Raw genomic sequence first — 20,154 nt, forward strand, 5'->3', positions numbered from 1 at the left:
AAAAAAAAAAAAAAAAGAAGTAGCTCAGTGTAGCCACTCTATTCCCTACTAACTGGTAGGGCAATGATGTCGTATTTATCAAGTAGAAACTACCATTTACTTGTAAGAAACATATTGCAACTCCTTATTTTCTACCAATTTTTAAATCCAAATTACTTGTAAGACATTTGATATGCTTGTAAAGCAAACATTTTTGAAGAAAATTAATGTCAAAAGTGGTTTTTCTCCCATATCACCAACACAACCCGTTGATGAGACAAAGCTGAGTTAACTGTTTAATGCAGTAAGAGAAAATACTTGCAAAGCTTTGTTAGTGTCTTGGTGCTGGGAAAGTGAGGGCAGCATTTGAGAATTGGAATTGTGGTTTAAGGAAGGTCTTTCCCTATGAGGGGCAAGAGGGGTCTGATCCAGACTGGGCAAGGATCTCAATACACCAGCCCAAGAATAATGGAAATAGCAAGGGGAGGATTATAAGGTGAGGAGGTCAAAGAATCTTAGAGTATAAACTGTCATTGATGTTTTCACTGAAGAGTTACTACTGGGTCTTTTAGGTAGTGCCTGCAGTGAAAAATCAGACTTTTTGCCTAGGCTCAAGACTCCTGGAAGAATAAGATCATGCTAATGAAGACAGAGAGTAGTCATGGCAGTGAAGACAAGAGGATAGCACACAAGGTCATGTTAATGTAGGCAGTAGGATGTTTTGTTTGTCATTGTCCAGGCTGAGAGTAGTGGTGGGTTTTGGTTCTTACTAGTATTGCAATCAATTTAGTGAAATTACATACTTCTTTTGGCCCACAGTACCATGCTGTCAATTGCATATGAAATGGGTTATTGTGAGATTAACGCTATTATTGGCTTCATTTTTAGTCCAGTTCTTTCCCCTGCTGATGCGTTCTGGGGAATACCAACTGAAGCAAACACCATTTATGCTCTTGGAAGCAAAGAGAAAAAGATTAGTGGTCATGCCTAAATTAGCAGAAGCTGCCTCTTGAAAGTTGCATAGATTTGATTTAAGGTAACTTAAAAAAACATCTGCAGCAGGAGTGTTAAAAACATCTGATGTTATTAAAAATCTTAGATTTCTACAAAATCTTTGTAATTTGCTGTTAATTTTTTCATATTTATGTTTATAGTGAATTTTGAGGTTATAAAAATATTGAAGGTTTCTTCGGTTCTGCTGCTTCTTTTGGGAGTACTATATTTAAATGAACATTGCTTGGTACTACTACAAAAATAATTCCAAATGCATATTTCAATCACACCAGATGATCCCCCATAGAAACAGCCATTTATTTACTTGGAGCTCAGTAAATCACTTCAGCACACTATAGGAGGAAGCCACTGAAATATTTGCTATGCTTTGAGAACTTCTGTGTTTTGCTGCTGTAATGACCAGCACATTAAATAGTTGCTATTACTCCTACCATATGAGAATGGCAATAATGCATGGTAAGAGGATGGGGATCAGATCCCAGAGACGACTGGGGTCAGACCCCAGCCTTTCCACTGTGGAGCCTGTCAGTGCTTCAGTTTCCTCATCTATAAAATCCATCTTAAGAGTTACTTTAAAATTATCTTTAAAACTAATTGTACATCATTTTTTAAAGAAGTGCTTCCAAAAGAAGTCTTTATGAAAATAAAAATATCATGTTGAGTTTGAGGTCTTGGCTGAACATCCAGGTAGACATAACCAAGTGCATATAATATAGATACAGAGCTTAGAGTAGAAGCTCAGGGGAGGTCTGGGTGGAAATAGGGATTTGAAGGTCATTGGCATATAAAATAACAGTTAAAACCATGTGATGTTTTTCAAATAGTGGTATTTTGGTTGTATAAATGTTATGTTTGTAAATCTGAAATTTGGCAGTCCATTGTTTCTTGCAGATAATTTTTATAGATAAGACTTTAGAAAGTACTTCCTCACGTGTCTTTTTTTTGTGTGTATATGGCAATTCAGGAAAATTTAAACCTAGCTCTGAATTCTGCCTCGGCCATTGGTTGTACAGTGGTAAACATTGGTGCATCGGATCTCAAAGAAGGAAAACCTCACTTGGTCTTGGGACTTCTCTGGCAGATCATCAAAGTTGGCCTTTTTGCTGATATTGAGATTTCTAGGAATGAAGGTAGGATCATTAGAAATGTTTGGTTTTCATTGACATATACTCGCTATGGGAAAAATTTACATTTCGCTTTTCCTCAGCTCTGATTGCATTGCTGAATGAAGGTGAGGAACTAGAGGAGCTGATGAAGCTTTCTCCCGAGGAATTACTGCTGCGATGGGTGAACTACCATCTGACCAATGCAGGATGGCATACCATTAGCAACTTCAGCCAAGACATTAAGGTTTATATTTAAATGTTCAAATTTATGACATGAAATAAGAATGTGGAATGCAAAAATAAAGGGAGTTCAGACTTAAATTTGAATTAAATTCACAAGAACACTTTGGATAGAAAATGAAAATTTGCACTACTGTGTGAAGTAGATTCCCCAATTATATTCACAAAATATATATTTTCTATAAAACCAGATATGTTGGATTTTAATAAGAAGTACAACTGACTGTGAGAGGAAAGGAGGTGCTAGCCTCAACAGATTAAAACACACTTTCTCATTTTATATGCCACAGATCTGCTAGATTATAATGAGTATGTCAGTCTGTTCATTTGGACTAATAATTATAACTGTTTACTGCTTTAACACTCTTACTCCCACTTTGCCAATAACCAGCTAACAGGAAATCAGATTATCTGAGGGCACAGGGAATCAGTTAAAAAAAGGGGATCTTTAGGTATGTTCCTTAACCAGGGTAGCTTAAAACACTTACCTCTCTACGGGGAGAACCTTGTTAAGGAAACGATAACAGGCATTTCTGTCTAACGACAACTTTCCCTTGGTTACTGCCTAGATGGGCATTGCCAAGCCAGGTCCCTGTGACTTTTTCTTCTCTATGTTTCTTTATGTCCCCCCACCCTGGCCCCACCAGACTAATCAGTGCTGGCTCTGATTCACGTTCCCTCTTTAGCTATATTACCACCTTCAGTCAGGTTACCTTTTTCCATAATGGCCTAGAGGACAGTCTGTTAATTTGAAGTGACATTTTATTTCTCTGCTTTCATCTACTATATGCTATTATATTTGAAAGTTTATTTGGGAGAGTTCTCTTATTCTGAAATCTCTTAAAATTCTGCTAATCAAACATTTATTCAGCTCTTCCTGCAGGGCATTTTGCTCAGGGGATGCAAAGACTCAGCTCTTGAGAAGCTTGCCAATTCTACTTGGAAACAAACACATACTAGAGGAATATTTCAGTTATCTATTGCTATATAGCAAACCATACAAAACTTGCTTAAAATAATGATTATTTCTCATCATTTTGTGGATTGATGCATCTTGGCTGGGTGGTTCTTCTGCTTCATATGGCTTTGGCTGGGATTACTAACTCAGTTACATTCAGCTATCAGTTGAGCTCATCTGGAAAGTACACAAAGGCCCCAGTCACATGTCTGGTGCCTTAGTGCTCCTCCACAAGGCCTCTTTACACGGTGAGCTCAGGCTTCCTCACAGCATGATAGTCTCAGAGAGTTGGACTTCTTATGTAGAGGTTAACTTTAAGAAACAGGAAGCAGAAGCTCTTAAGATTTGGGCTTGGAATCCCCAGAACATCACTTTCACAGCATTCTCTTGGTCAAAGTGGATTATAAGGCCCATCCAAATTAAAGAGGATGGGAAATTGCTTCTGCCTTTTGATGGCAAGAGTTCATGTATGTATGGGGAAGAACTATGATATTAATCTTTGGAGACAACGACATTGGATGATTTAATAGTGTGATCACAGTTTACTTACTGAGGTAGGCAAGGGGTGCCATGCACTAGAGAAGAACGTTCTTAGTTCATCCTAGAGAATCCAGGGAAGGCTTCCAGGAGATAATAATTGACCTGAATCTTAACTGATGTCGATGTTTGGGTGTGTAAACAAATGGAAAGTTAAGGGAGGATATCCAGGTGCAGGAAACAGCATTACTATAAAGTCTGAGGTGTGAAACAGGATTGCTTTGAAGCTCTGAAGTGTGAAACAGCATGGTACATTCAGGAACCTACGAGTAATTCTGTATTATTAAAGTTATTCCATTATTTGAGATAGAGGAAATTTCTTCAGTTTGAGCAATTTCTTCCCCTAAATTCAATGATGATTTTATTCATTTAAAAAATGCCATTTCATATCTTTCCTTGAAGGATTCGAGAGCCTATTTTCATCTGCTTAATCAGATTGCCCCTAAAGGTGGGGAAGATGGACCTGCCATTGCCATTGACCTTTCAGGAATTAACGTGAGTGCAATTTTTAACTTTTAAAATATATTGTGGTAAAATAGACATATAAAATTTACCATTTTTATCATTTTTGGTATATACTTCAGTGGCATTCAGTACATTTGCATTGTTGTGCAACTATCATCATTATCTATCTCTACAAACTTTTCATCATCCTGTAAGGAAATTCTATACCCATTAAACAATAACTCCCCATTTTCCCCTTCCCCCAGGCCCTGATAACCACTGTTCTACTTTCTGACTATGAATTTGAATTTGACTAGCAGGTACAGTCAAATTTAGAGTACAGTTCTCTACAGGCAGCATTCCCCGGTAGAGCCCTTAGCCCTTCATTCAAGTTGGGCGCTTTGCTCTGCAGAAGTGTTTTCCATGCCCCAGGCTCCAAGCCTCCATGTCAAGCCAACAGCTGTCATGACAGAAGAAAGGAAACTGCAGAATTGTGACCTTGAGTGTTTGTGGAATCAATCCTACATTCACATTTCCCTGGTGCAAGGTAATTGGAACTCACCAGGGTGCTCTTGTGACTGTCAGTGTTTGCCAGGAAAGGATGCAACAAGCTGTTGTTAGATTTTTAAGCAATCATTTATCAGTTTTACCAGCTTATATTTAGAAATACACAAAATAAAAAATAGAAATTCCTAGTATTTGTGGTGTAGGAAGGATTGATACAGATTCTGACCTACTAAACACGTTTCCTAGGAATCTCATTCTTCTAGCATAAGTTATAAATACCAGGGATGGTTCTATTTAAACCAGGGATGTCCAGTCTTTTGGCCTCCCTGGGCCACACTGAAAGAAGAATTGTCTTGAGCCACATATAAAATACACTAACACTAATAATAGCTGATGAGCTAAAAAAAAAAAAAAGTTGCAAAAAAATCTCATAATGTTTTAAGAAAGTTTACAAATTTGTGTTGGGCCACATTCAAAGCTGTCCTGGGCTGCATGCAACCCACTGGCAGTGGGTTGGACAAGCTTGAATTCTAAACATTAAAATTTGGTCAGAGAATAGATCGTATGCAAAGATGTCATGTACTTAAAGTGCAATATCCATAACATTTGGTTTTTAAGGCAACTTGAGTCATTACTAATTAATTGTATCTCACATTATTATATGTTTCAGAAACGCAGTATTGCAACTCTATGCAAGGTTTGCAATATATTCAGAAGAGAACAGACTTAGTATACTAAACTATCATGTGCTCATCCCTCAGTTTCAACATCTGCCAATTCATGGTCAATCTTTTCTCATTTCTTCCCTATTTCCCTCCTGTCCTATATTTATTTTGAAGCAAATCTTAGACATCATATCATTTCATGGATTAATATTTCAATATGTATTTTTAAAAGATAAAGACACTTTTAAAGTAAAACCACAGTACTTTATCATACTTTTTAAAAAATTACAACAATCTGTAACACCATCCAAATATCTAGTCAATGTTGACATTTCCACTTGCTTCATAAAGGTCATTTTTTTTTTCAAGCTTATTTGAATTAAGATCTAAATAAGGTCCTCCTCAGTAGCTGGGATTACAGGTGCACACCACCACGCCCAGCTAATTTTTGTATTTTTAGTAGATACGGGGTTTCACCGTGTTGGCTAGGCTGGTCTCAAACTCCTGACCTTAAGTGATCGCCTGCCTCGGCCTCCCAAAGTGCTGGGATTACAGGCATGAGCCACCGTCATTTTTTGACGTCTACATTGGTAACTTTTCGTTGTTGCTTAATTTAATAATCTATTGCTTTCTCTGATTTCATTTACATTATTACTTATTTTGCAACTCTGGTGCACAGAATTAGGTAGGTTATCATCTTTGGTCATTATATACACTCATATGGGTTTGTGCATACCCATTTTTAAATTTATTTTTGTGTGTGGTTGTTTGTTTTGAAATTGTAACAAGCCTCATGAACTCTCAATCTAACAGGAAAACTAAGACCATGACATTACATTTTCTGCACAGTTCTTCCCTATTCCATCTCTGCCTTAGCCCAGTGTGGTAACCACAGTCTTGGAACTTGTGTTCATTGTTCTTTTCCTTTTCTTTTTATGTAATTTCCCTTTATCCAAGTGTATCCCTTACAAAATTAAATTCTTCATTTTACTTTTTAACTTCCTTTAAAGTTTATCATGTTATACTTAAATTTCCAGTACTTCTTTTTGAACTTGTATCTCTAAGAGTTACCCATATTGGATATGTCATTGTATGAATATACAAATTCATTCATCTACTCTCCTATTTATAGGTATTTGACTTGTTTCATTTGTTTCCAGGGTTTTGCAATTGTGAAAGGTGCTGTTCCCTAAGATTTAAATTTTTTAAATACGTATTTCAACTTGTTTTTCATCAAGAGCCTTCTGGAAATACCACTCAGTGTAGAGTGGGCGTACTAACTATGCCTGTTATCCAGAGGGCACTCTACTAGCTGGCCTTAAATAAGTTACCTACAGTGTGACCCGTAGGAGCTTACTGATACAATATTTGGGAATTTTGTTGAGTATTTCAGCAAAAAGGGTAAAATATAACTCAGTTATTCCAGCATGGAAACTGAGAGACTTTTTTCCTTTTAACCTCAAAGGCTTGGTGGCTGGGCACAGTGGTTCACACCTGTTATTCCAGCACTTTGGGAGGCTGAGGTGGGCAGATCAGGACTTCAAAACCAGCCTGGCCAATATTCTGAAACCCTGTCTCTACTAAAAATACAAAAATTAGCTGGGCATGTGTCTGTAATTCCAGCTACTCAGGTGGCTGAGGCAGCAGAATCACTTGAACCCAGGAGGCAGAGGTTGCAGTGAGCCAAGATTGCACCACTGCACTCCAGCCTGGGCACCAGAGCTGGAGTGTCTCAACTCTGTCTCAAAATAAATAAATAAATAAATTTTCAAAAAGGAATGGGTAAGTTGCCTTGGAATTACTACACATTTGATCTTGAGTTATTATTTATTTGTGGAAAAGAAATTGCTTATAAACATGTATATCAATAAAAATTATGCCAATCAAAATTCAATTGTGACCATTTTTGTTTTATTGTTTAGGAGAAAAATGACCTGAAGCGTGCTGGACTTATGCTTCAAGAAGCAGATAAACTGGGCTGCAAGCAGTTTGTTACTCCTGCAGATGTGGTTTCAGGCAATCCTAAACTTAATTTAGCTTTTGTGGCTAATCTGTTTAACACATACCCATGCCTGCACAAGCCGAATAATAATGACATCGATATGAATTTACTGGAAGGTGCGTTCTTTTTGCCTTTAATTGACTTACTATATTTAGTATATGGTATGCTTTATCTTCTTATGGTATTGTCTTACTTCACTGTCAGAGATAGGAGATTGTGGTGGGAAATGCAATTTAGTGTGTGTAGATATGTGTATTGAAAATTCAAATTATGGAAGGTGGTTGCTGGTTTTGGTTTAAAGAGTATGCTGGGATAAATCTTACATATCTTTCATTTCTCTGTAAGAGGTTAGTGAAAACTGTCATACATTTAAAATATTCTCATAAATGATCACATAACAGCTCTACCACCAATATGGGCAATGAATTCTCTATTAGAAAAAAATGATTAGTTGTAGGTGTTTTTCTCCTTTGAAAGCTCCAGTTTGACTCTAGTATTGTTCTCTTTTTAATGTTTTCAGTGTACATGAAAAAAATTACAGTGTTCATTATTTGTCTTTTGTGTGGTCTATCGTTATCTGTCTCATAATATATAATACTTTCCTATTTTGCTTCATGAAATGCAGATTTGACCCCTCCTAATGTAGGTACTGTATTTAGTACTTTTCTATACTCTATAAATATATTCATTCTGAATGTTCTTTTTATTAGTACCATTTATTCTTTCCATCTGAGTTGATATTTTATTTTTTGCATTGTTCATGCTGTGTTATTTCTGTCTTAATATGCCCATAGAATGAAACACAAATGAAACTTAAGTAGAATAGCAGAACAAAGCTTTGATTTTGTAAAATTTCTACTAATTTGCCTTCTATAGCGATGGGATATTATAGTTGTAAACACATTAGAACTCAATTTTGACAACTGGACTTCATGATTTGATGTAAAATCTATATCCCTCTCCTGTGATAAAATGTATCTTTTATCACAAGTAATAATTGAAAGGATTCATTTAGGTTCTATAACAGATTATTTTGTATCAGTTAGCTATGTTATATTTACTGAACCTCACTGAAGCTTACAATATATTATAAATAATCGTAATGACAAAACATTCTCAATACCTGTTCTTTCTCATTTTTTGTTTCCCAGCCTCCTTTTTTCTCCCACTCTCACACATACCAACACCCACATTAATATCAGAACTTAAAGTAAAAATGGTGGCAGTGGTAATGGCAGTTGTTGAAGGGAGAGGCAGTTGTCAGAAGAAGGCACCAATCTTCAGATTTTTCTTGGCTGGGCGCAGTGGCTCACGCCTGTAATCCCAGCACTTTGGGAGGCTGAGGCAGGTGGATCACGAGGTCAGGAGTTCAAGATCAGCCTGGCCAAGATGGTGAAACCTTGTCTCTACTAAAAATACAAAAAGTAGCCAGTCATGGTGGCATACACCTGTAATCTCAGTTACTCAGGAAGCTGAGGCAGGGAATTGCTTGAACCCGGGAGGCAGAGGTTGCAGTGAGCCGAGATTGCCACTGCGCTCCAGCCTGGGTGACAGAGCAAGACTCTGTCTCCAAAAAAAAAAAAAAAAAAAAAGATTTTTCTTGCTAATTGCCCTGGTTTGGAGAAAGCAGGAATTCTTCTTGGTAGGGAGAATTTGATGTGCGGTATTCATGATCTCAGTATTCATTCAATTCTCTCACATAACTCACCATTACTCTCTTCTTTCCGAATGAGACAATGAGAAATCAACTTCATGATCTTTTTCTCCTTGACTGCCATAACCAAAGTTCCGATGTCCTTGTCACCTTATAATTAGTTTTGTAATTAATGAAAGACGTTTCAGACTTAACAAATATATTCTTCGAAGAATATGAGTAATTCATTCTTCTCAAAGGTCCTGTAAAATAAAATAAAGATTATATTTTCTACATAGATACATAATTGAGAGGGAAAGCAGACAAAACTGTATATTTTTCAGCAAAGAGAAATTTAGGGTGAGAGATTAGAACTTGAAAAAAAATAAGCAAAAGGAACGCTTCTAGGTTTTTATCAGTCTGGAAAATTTCAAAATCCCTCTGTCGGTAGAAGGCATTGTTTAAAGTGGCATATTAAAAATGATCTGCTTTTTATAGTCACTGAATTCTTGCTAGATATCTTTTCCAACTTGCTCGCTCTCTTACTTTTCATGTTTGAATTCTTTTGCTAGTGTTCAGCATGCTTTTGGAATTTTTCAGTGTGAATAGGATTGCTAAATATTTCCATTATTATTTACTATATCTATTAAAATAACATGGGAAATATTTATCAGTCATCTTTATTTAGAACATATGTATGTCCTCATACATCTGCCAAAAATGTATTTGACTTTGTCTGTCATTGGATTATTTTCCTCTGTAAATTTGTGTTTTTATATATCCTTATGAAATTTGAAGCTTGATCTTATCACATCCCAAATTCATATGTTAGTATGTCCTCATTGGCAGAGAATTTTCTAGGGAATTAAAGAAAACAATTAAATATTAAACCCTCACATCAAATTGAGCCAGATATGTGGGCTACATATAGAAAGATCATCTCAGAATTCATTTGTGGTTACAGAAGGTACATAGGCCACAAATTATCAGACTTTGTTCAAATCATAGTTCCACTGTTTTATCTGAATAACCCCTGTGAGCCTTGTTTTTTTTTTTTAATATATAAAACAGGACTAATAAACTTAATTTGAACAGTTACAGAGCAAGCTAAATGTGATCGTGAATGAAAGAATACAGTATGTGTTTATTAATGGTCAGGGAGGGAAGAGGAAAGCACTTCATCTGTCACAGCACATTTATTGAGTTAAATATATGTTAATTCCTTTTTTCCCTCTTAATAGCCTACTTTTAATATATTTGTTATATTTATTGCTATTTTTTTAATTGGTTGATGTCAAATTGAGCCTGTAAATGAAAAGAATGTTTTATAGTTCTTTCAATCTTGTATATCAGCAATTAAGATTTTACTTCTTGAAGTTGGATATCAGGTCTGGAGGAAAAACAGATTTTACTTCTAAGATTGCTTTAGCTGTCTGTAATCCAGACAACATTTTCCAATCTGGAATACATATGTTTTTGTAATGCTTTACCATGGCTCTTGCACAAATGCATAGTGCTTCTAGCTTTGAGCATTTATTTACCAAGACACTTTGAAATGTTGTTAGATAAATAAATGCTCATTTATAAAATCTATTTTACTTTCCAGGTTTCAAAAATTAAAATAATTATATAATCAGTTGAGAACAATAGAAATATGAACTGCTGAGGATAGTTTCAGAACTCTATCAAAATGCAAGTCTAGTTATTTTAAAGTATTATTCATTGTATCATTAGGTTCAACAAAATTTGGATATTTTAATTAAAAATGAAACCATTATGGCACTATTAATCTTCATAATTTTAAAACATTTAGATTTTCCTAGATGGAAATAATATAAAACTTCTTTATTAGAAAAAATATATATATATATAGCTTTATAACGGATAGTAATAGAGAAACAACTGAGAGGTAAATCCAAATCACAGGCATCAAGCTATTGATCACAGTATGTTTATATTTATGTCACTTTGGGGACAGTTCATAGATTTAATTTGTACTTGTTTAATAATTCTTACAAATAAGGCCAGCCTGGATTCTGGAAATATTTAGTTCAGCTTGGTTCTTCTTAAAAAAAGATTCTCATGTAGACTGTTCATTATAAAGTGGTGGTAGCAGATACAACAGACTGATCAGTAATTACCTTTTATGCAGACCAGAGGAAACAAAATTTAAGCAAGAAATTACAGGGCTATGTAATAGAGCAATAATTAAAGCAGATTCTGGGAAAGCTGTTAGATAATGGCATTGAAACCACATGAAACTATAGTGGGTAGTTTATTTCCTGAACAGTTGGTACAAATAACAGAATCCTTTAGATCTTACAAGGCTTGGGTTGTATCCTGGGTGTGTAGATTTGTACTGTCTTTGGCACTCAATGTGAAGATGACGGTTGCAATAGCTCTATATGAAGGAGCCCCTGGAACTCAGATGATTGTAGATAGATTTATGTGCCAAATTGTCCTGTGAGTCTCATATGGGCCAAAAGCTAGAGTGACTTGAACGTGCCTATAATTTAGAGAGATGAGAGGTATAAATGTTTCAGTTTTTCAGGAGTCTGGTAATAAGATATAACCTAGGCCATTCCACTCTCCACTGACTTTGCTGAAGAACAAATAATCATAATAGTTACTTAGGACTATTTGCAATCAGGAGATGAGTAGAAGGTAGACAGTGGCAGAGCCAGCCCACATCCCTGTTCACTTTATGGTATACCATAACCCACATTTTCCTTATAGGTGATGTAAGCACTGTTGGGAAGGGAATGCTCAGGGAGGTAGGGTTTAATAACAGTGCCTGGCCGGGTGCGGTGGCTCACGCCTATAATCCCAGCACTTTGGGAGGCCGAGGCAGGTGGATCACAAGGTCAAAAGATCGAGACCATACTGGTCAATATGGTGAAACCCCATCTCTACTAAAAATACAAAAAAAAAAAAAATTAGCTGGGCATGGTGGCGCACACCTGTAGTCCCAGCTACTTGGGAGGCTGAGGCAGGAGAATTGCTTGAACCCAGGAGGCGGAGGTTGCAGTGAGCCGAGATTGTGCCATTGCACTCCAGCCTGGGTAACAAGCAAAACTCTGTCTCAGAATAATAACAGCACCTGCAGGAGTTATCTCCCTGAGGGGATCTTTGAGGTCCAGGAACTGACTATGATGAAATGTGTCTTTCTCCTATCAACCTGTGTTGGGTCTGTGTTCCTTATATATTTTCAGTAATGACAATCTAAACTAACTCAGGAAGCCTGTAAAATAGTTATATTCCCCTCGTTGTGTGTTTTTATATTTACCTGTAATCCCCTCTCCTCTTCAGTGAATGGTGTAAAGTATAGGTTTGTGTGCTGAAAAACTTTCCTGTGTAAAACCATAATTTGTACAAATTTAGAAACATTGCATCAGGAAAGGTATAACTTTTCTATTTGTTTTTAATGTACTAATGTTATCATGACTGATAAAAGAGTTTGTTTTTATTCATGTTTAGCCAATCCCTTTTGCATCTAATCATAATTATAGACCACAGAAGTGTATCTGTTATGTTTCTAGGCAGAGAAACCCATGGCTCAATAATAGTTCACAGACATCAAAGGGAACCTAGAAGGAGAGATTTAGAGCAAATAATGGCTTCCTAGATAGTGGGAAAAGGGACTTTGGCATTAAGAGACCTTTTTTTCTCCCTTTAAAGAAACTATAGTATCTAATGAACCATGGCAAGGTAGGTTTGACCAGTTGGTACCTGCCATAATGGTTTAACACATAGTTCCTGATTCCTTTTGTCCTGAGTCATCAGTGTGAGCTTGTGTCTACCCTAGGAGAGAGCAAGGAAGAGAGAACATTTCGGAACTGGATGAATTCCTTGGGAGTCAACCCGTACATTAATCATTTGTACAGGTAAATATTGTATTGTGCCTCAGCTTTACTCTCAGGGTCCAGCTTTTCAAGTTTCAAACTGTAGTCATGTTTAAATGGAACATTTTCTCAAGTTGCAAGAGTTTTAGCCAAGTTTTAGTTTCAGGATGCTGGGAATTGGCAATACAATGGATTTTAAAAGAAAGCTACTATTCAAGAAATGAATAATAGTTATGTTTTTGATGATATACATAAATTAGTAAAGATAATCCTTACTCTTTCATAGTTATTGATCATAAAAATAATTTCAACTTTAACAAATTAGAGTAACGGTAACAATTGATATTGTTATATCAGTGTTTTTCATTATGTCACTTTTCATTTATTTTTGCCAAAACCTCAATTATTATGTAATTTTTGTGTATATTTTTTTCTAATTTGTAAAAGTAACTTGTTTTCCTTGAATAATTGTTATAACTTATCTCATTCTTGTTTAAAAATGATAACACATTATTGATATTAGTAGGGCTAATCAATTAGTAAATCAATTCTTGCGCTATCTGGTAATCCTAACAATGTGTCTTTCTAAGTGTAAATGAGAAGAAACCATTCTTCTCTCTTTATTATACAATCTACCAGCCTGCCTTGATAAAGTGCAAAAGAAGTCAACTTCAGCTAGTTCTATTTTTTTTTTTTTTTAGAAAAAAGTTCTAATTAACTAAATGTATTAATAACTTATATAACCAAGAAACCCCTTAAAGAAGATTAACTAAGATTAACTCCTTAAAGAAGATTAATGTCACAACAGGCCAAGTTCACTGGCTCACTGAAGATTTATGATGTTGTAATTTCTGCTCCTTGGTGTTTATTCACAATATTCTTTAAAATAGACCCATGTTTGTAAAGCTCTCGAAGAGTGTGTAAATTTTAGCTAGATGAGAGGAAATACTGTCAGTTAGACCAGATCTCCTGTTATAGTAGCAGGGAAGTTAAAACTTAAATGTTGAAGGCGAGGAGGGATTCACTTTTTATGGACTGATTTGGAAGAATGTTTGTAATATATAGTCAAGAGAAAAGAATAACAGGTCTAGTATTACCCCATTTTGTTTACCATTTGAGTGTGTAGATATTTGTATCCGAATTTTAAAATCTAGAGAGGTACATATCAAACTGTAGCCTGGGTAGGAGTGGAGAATAGTAAGGAGACTTTTATTTTTAATCTTAGTAACTTAAGCATGATTTCAGTTTTTTCGAGCCATGAACATGTATTTTTCTGTAACTACAGAGTAAGCTTTATAACTCGATCAAGACAGTTGCAGGTGGGCAAAAAAAAAAGTGGGGGAGGGGGAAAAGTAAGCTTAAAAATAGCAAATTATGATTTGTTGATACTCATAGTAATTATTTCATAAATGTCAAGAACACTAGAGTTCTATTATTGGCAGTGGAGAAAAGAATTGACCAAACCTTTTAGCTAAAGATAGCTGAAGAATATCTTTATTCAATAATTACCAGCATAGAGCTTCTGAGCACATAGTATTTTTTCTTGAGAAAGGAACTGTTACTTTCAGAAAATTCTTAAAAGTAACATAATTTTAGAGAACCATCAGATGTAGAACAATAAGTAGACATCTAGTTGACACTGGAAACATGTGTCCGTAGAATTGTGCCTACAACATATTCCTAAACTCACCCCCCAAAATTTTTCGGTTCCTGCCTACAGTGTAGCCAGCTCACAGCAAAACAGCTAGATTTTCACTGAAAATTCTCTAAACAAGTTATAAACATATTTCAAGAACTATTAGTCCTAGAGTTGGTTCTAGAATTCATCTTGAAGTCTCTGGAAATCATTTAAACTCTCTGGGCCTCAGTTCTATTTGCAAAATAATAATAATAATACCATACTAGATAGGAATGAGAGTGAATTCATTTAAAGTAAAAAAGAAAAATACATGAAACAGATAAGATTCCAGAACCTATAGAAATACTTCAGTGATTCTTTTTTTATACAGCATGTTTCATATGCCTAAAGATAATCTAGTCAGATTTTAATTACCTTCATATCAGACTTTCTCTATCACCCAGTACTGGGCCCAGCTCCTTTCACTGCCATATGGTGTGTGCTCAGAGAATGCAAAGTAATTTAATAAGAACCTTAGGGAAACATAACTCATTGGACAAGCTGTTGGAGGAGAAAAGCCACATAATATATCACAAAGCTAGCAGTTTAAAAAATCAATTGCTGTTGCTTTATGTCCTTAGCATTCAGCATTGAAAATTGACTGAACAAGCATACTTTAACCTTCTCAGGAGAACATATTTTTCTGAATCCAAAGTAGTAATATTTTTACTTTGAGAATTCCTACCTGTTCAGAAGTACTTTCCTCTTAACCCTCGTTATTGAACACAAACAGCTGCCTACTGATTAGCTACTGTGATTTTCCTATAATTATTTTAAGTTAAAAAATGATAATGTATACATAATACATGAACTTATTCTTACTGTACAAGTTTCAGGAAGTATGTAAGTGTATAGAATAAAATAAAACATGATTCTACCCTTACCCTCTTGTACTCCTGTTTTCCTGACCTCTTTCCTTACCTAATAGAAGCAATTGCTATTAAAAGTCCTTAGCGTGTATAGGTATAGAAATACATTTGACTCTAAATTTTTTAAAATAAATGAGATCAAATTGCATGAAGTGTCTGCCATTTGCTTTTTAAAATTTTATATGTCTTGCAAAGCTTTTTGTATCAATACATACAGATCTACCTTATGTCTAATGGTAGCCAAGGAGTTTATAGTATAGTTGACTCAACAGCTCCCTGCTGCCAGGCACTTAAGTTGTTTCCAAATTTATAACTACTGTGGCAATGAATGTCCTTGGATGTACACCTTTGTAAATATTTATGAAAACATTTTAGACAGATGCGTAGACTGGAAGTTTTGAGTCAAATGCTATGTCCTGTCATTCTTCAAGGATTAGACTTATGTTCTTAAAGATATCAGTCCATCTCCAATGTACTTAATAAAATTAGGTAGTACCCAACATTTCCTCCTCCTTTATCTGCCTTTCCTTCCTGTTTTAGTGACCTTGCAGATGCTTTAGTGATCTTTCAGCTCTATGAGATGATACGAGTGCCAGTCAACTGGAGCCATGTCAATAAACCTCCTTATCCTGCCCTTGGAGGGAACATGAAGAAGGTGAATGAAATAATGACCATGGATATATTGTTACTGTTCTGATAGAAAACAAAGGATTTGGAGTTTCATGAAGTTGGGTAAAGTGTGCTCTGACCCCACAATTCTGATTCAAACCAAAATATATTAAGCTTAACAGCCTTTTTACAAGTTTGCCTTAATAAATGTTTGCCAAGATGATGGCAGTCCTTCCAGTCAGACACTTTATATAACTAGTTTCATATTTATCACGTTGTAATACTTAATGTTCTTTGAGATGTACTGTAAATGTACTCTTATTTTACAATTGGTATAACCTGCTGAATTTTTATTGGTTATCCACTCATTTATTCAACATTTATCAATTACCTGATACCTGTACAATGTTATGCAGGATGTTAAAAAAAAGTATAAAGCATGGAGCTGGTCCTCAGGAAAGCCTAAATAAATTAGGGAAATATGTATGCAAACAACTACGATATGGTACTTGGTAAACAAAAGTGAATATTATGAGTTCTAGGGAAGAAAGCTGAAGAGCTACTGAAATAGTAATAGCAAAATGGGAAAGATACATGAGTGAACAATTCATAGAAAAAGAAATAATGATGAATAGTAAACATATAAAAAAACTTTCACCCAGAATAAAGAAATGCAATTTGGGGGGTGGGGGGAATTAAAAAAAAAAAGAAATGCAATTTAAAACAAGAAACTATTGCACTGCATCCAGTGTTAGAGGAAGTATTCATTTGTATAATCTTTCTAAAACCAGTTTAGCAATACATATTAGTGATCTTCCAAAAAAATCCTTTTACCTAATAATTTCACCTTTTTCTATCTATTCTGATGAAAAAATCAGAAAGACACAAAGTTGTGTGGCAAAATGCTAATCATAGCAATGTTTGTACAGCACAAAAGAAAACAATCCAGTTGTTCAATAAAGGGTTAATAAATTGATACACCCATAAGATGAAGTGAAATGTGCCATTAAAAATACTGTCTTACAGGAACAGAAAATCAAACACTACATGTTCTCACTCATAAGTGGGAGCTGAACAATGAGAACACATGGACACAAGGAGGAGGACATCATACACTGGGACCTTTTGTGGGGTGGGAGACAAGGGGAAGGAGAACATTAGGACACCTAATGCATGTGGGGCTTAAAACATAGATGACAGGTTGATGGATGCAGTACACCACCATGGCACATGTATACCTATGTAACAAACCTGCATGTTCTTTATGTGTATCCCAGAACTTAAAGTAATAAACAAACACAAAAAATAGTGTTTTAGTAGTAGTGGCATGGAAATGAGCAGGATGCAAAATTATATATTACATAATATGAATCTAATTTGTTTAAAATACATAACACACACAGATGCATTCAAAAGGGACTTCTAGTTTTCCACATCTATAGAATGAAAATGCATTCAGAGACACTGTAATTTTAAAGAAAAAAATTTAAAAAGATTTTAAAAGGGAAATACATCATAAAAGTCGTTAAATGCGTGATATAATTATAAATATATTCATATTTTTCAGCATTTCTAGTCATTGGACTGTGTGCATTTTTAATTTCATTTGATGTGCATATAATTCTTTTCATGGGAGTAGAATTCAGAAAATTTTATTGACTAATTTCATGTTTTTTCTCCAAAATTTTGCATGCAAAATGTAACAGGGAAACAGAAATCAGCCATTCATTATACCTGGAATTTTAATGTGAACTACAAATAAATACATATGCCACAAAGGAACCATATGCAGAATACTTTTTCAACAAATATAGAATGAAACATAAAGCCTGCAGTAAATTCAGGATATTTAAAAAATGAAGAAGCAGTACTTTCATGACACAGTATCACAGGGAATTAGGGCAATAATCAATAGATGTCATTTTCCTTCATTTACAAAGTTCATAAAGCTGCACCATTAAAATGGCCTTTCTTCATTATTTTCAAGTATTTCTTTTCACTCAAAACCTTGTGTCCCATTATGTAACTTCTCATTGTCCAAATGATCTAAGCTTCATTTTTTGTCCAAAGCATTTGAAGTACTTGGTAACTATTATGGTTTGGCTGTGTCCCCACCCAAATCTCATCTTGAACCGTACTCCCATATGCATTGTGGGAGGGACCCAGTGGGCGATAATTTGAATCATGGGGGTAGTTTCCCCCATAGTGTTCTCATGGTAGTGAATAGGACTCATGAGATCTGATGGTTTTATCAGGAATTCCACTTTTGCATCTTCCTCATTTTCTCTTGCTGCTGCCATGTAAATAGTGCTTTTTGCCTCCCACCATGATTCTGAGGCCTCCTCAGTCATGTGGAACTGTAAGTCCAATTAAACCTCTTTTTCTTCCCAGTCTTGGTTCTATCTTTATCAGCAGTGTGAAGACAGACTAATATAGTAATGATTTCTTCCATTAACTCTGTGAGACTGCACTCCAATTTTTTCTTGTTTTCTTTGTGTTCATTCTTACCTTTCATAGGTTCTTCATCTTTTAGCCTGACAATTCAGTATTTCCAAGGCCTGGTTTTTGGCCCAAAGCTCTTAACTTCCATAGTTATACTCTGAGGGAGCAGATTTGTTTTTAGGGTTTTAAGTCCAGATTGAGTATCCCTTATCCAAAATGCTTGGAACCAGATATATTTCAGATATTGGAATATTTTCAGTATACTGGTTGAACATCATTAAACCAAAAATGTGAAATGCTGCAATGAACTTTTCTTTTCAGTATTGTGTTAGTGCTCAAAAAGTTTTAGAATTTGTAGTATTTTGGATTTTGGGATTTTCTTTTTTTCTTTTTCAGAGGGAGTTTCGTTCTTCGCTTTTGTTGCCCAGGCTGGAGTGCAATGGTGCGATCTCGGCTCATCGCAACCTCTGCCTCCCAGGTTTAAGCTATTCCCTGCCTCAGCCTCTGGAGCAGCTGGGATTACAGGGATGCACCACAACGCCCAGCTAATTTTGTATTTTTAGTAGAGACGAGGTTTCTCAACATTGGTTAGGCTGGTCTTGAACTGCCGACCTCAGGTGATCTGCCCACCACAGCCTCTCAAAGTGCTAGGATTACAAGTGTGAGCAACCATGCCTGGCTGGATTTTCAGATTAGGGATAATCAACCTGTACTATCATACACATGGATTACTTCTAGGAACCTAATTTCTCATTATTTCTCTAGTTTGGTACCTCTCTAGATCTTAGAAGTGTTCTGCCAAATTTGGAACCAAGTATTGCCAATAAATAAAATATATGCTTTCCCTTATGTTAGCACCTGTTTCCAGTTTCTCTTTCAATGCTGGTCATATGAATATATTCTTAAGCCTCTATACTAGCAACCCTGAACTCCTTTCTCATGATCATCTCCCTCAGGAACTTTGTTCTAACTGTAAAGCAGATGGCTCTTTGCTGAAACACATTTTACAAATGTGATTACTGCAGTTTGTTACAAAATTCTCCCACTGAAATGGGTGTCCATAGTTTCCTTTTTGTTCACACTGTTAAATAATTCAAGTGCTAATGTTATTTTCCATAAATTAGGAATCTATTCTATTTTTAAAATAATCTACATTCTTATAGCCTATATTTCTTTTAAACAGGCTAAACCTATAATTTATGATTACTACAAAAAATATAAAAAAAAATAATAGGTTTAGCCTGTTTAAAATTGTAAAATTTTAGCCTGTTTAAAATCATACTAAATTATAGGTTTATCCTGTTTAAAAATTTTTTTTTAATTTTCTTTTTGAAATTTTTTAGAAATAGGGTTTCACTATGGTTCCCAGGCTGGAGTATATGCTATTCACAGGCATGATTATAGCGCACTACAGCCTTGAACTCCTACCCTTAAATGATCCTCCTGCCTCAGCCTCCTAAGTAGCTGGGACTACAGGCATGTGCCACCACATGCACCTTTTCCTTGGATTTTAAAAAAGTATACATATCGAACATTTTATTATTAAAAATTATTTTAAAATATATACATATCGTTTGATATGTATATGTTTTATTCAATTTGTGAAGTGAGCCAGGCAGATGTTATAGC

At 35.3% G+C, this 20,154-nt stretch overlaps 1 protein-coding gene across 2 annotated transcripts in view; it reads left to right on the top strand.

Annotated features, from left to right (window-relative positions):
* Positions 1-20,154, top strand: part of PLS1 (plastin 1) — a 120,093-nt gene that overhangs the window by 89,254 nt on the left and 10,685 nt on the right. For both annotated transcript variants that reach the window (XM_017523763.2, XM_037736838.1), the window contains 6 exons: positions 1,958-2,123; positions 2,201-2,343; positions 4,237-4,329; positions 7,373-7,568; positions 12,891-12,969; positions 16,015-16,129. In XM_017523763.2, coding sequence (XP_017379252.1) covers positions 1,958-2,123; positions 2,201-2,343; positions 4,237-4,329; positions 7,373-7,568; positions 12,891-12,969; positions 16,015-16,129 — 792 coding nt within the window. The remainder of the gene's footprint in view (positions 1-1,957; positions 2,124-2,200; positions 2,344-4,236; positions 4,330-7,372; positions 7,569-12,890; positions 12,970-16,014; positions 16,130-20,154) is intronic.

This window comes from Cebus imitator, unplaced genomic scaffold, assembly GCF_001604975.1.
Source record: "Cebus imitator isolate Cc_AM_T3 unplaced genomic scaffold, Cebus_imitator-1.0 Scaffold30, whole genome shotgun sequence".
NCBI classification, from domain to species: domain Eukaryota; kingdom Metazoa; phylum Chordata; class Mammalia; order Primates; family Cebidae; genus Cebus; species Cebus imitator.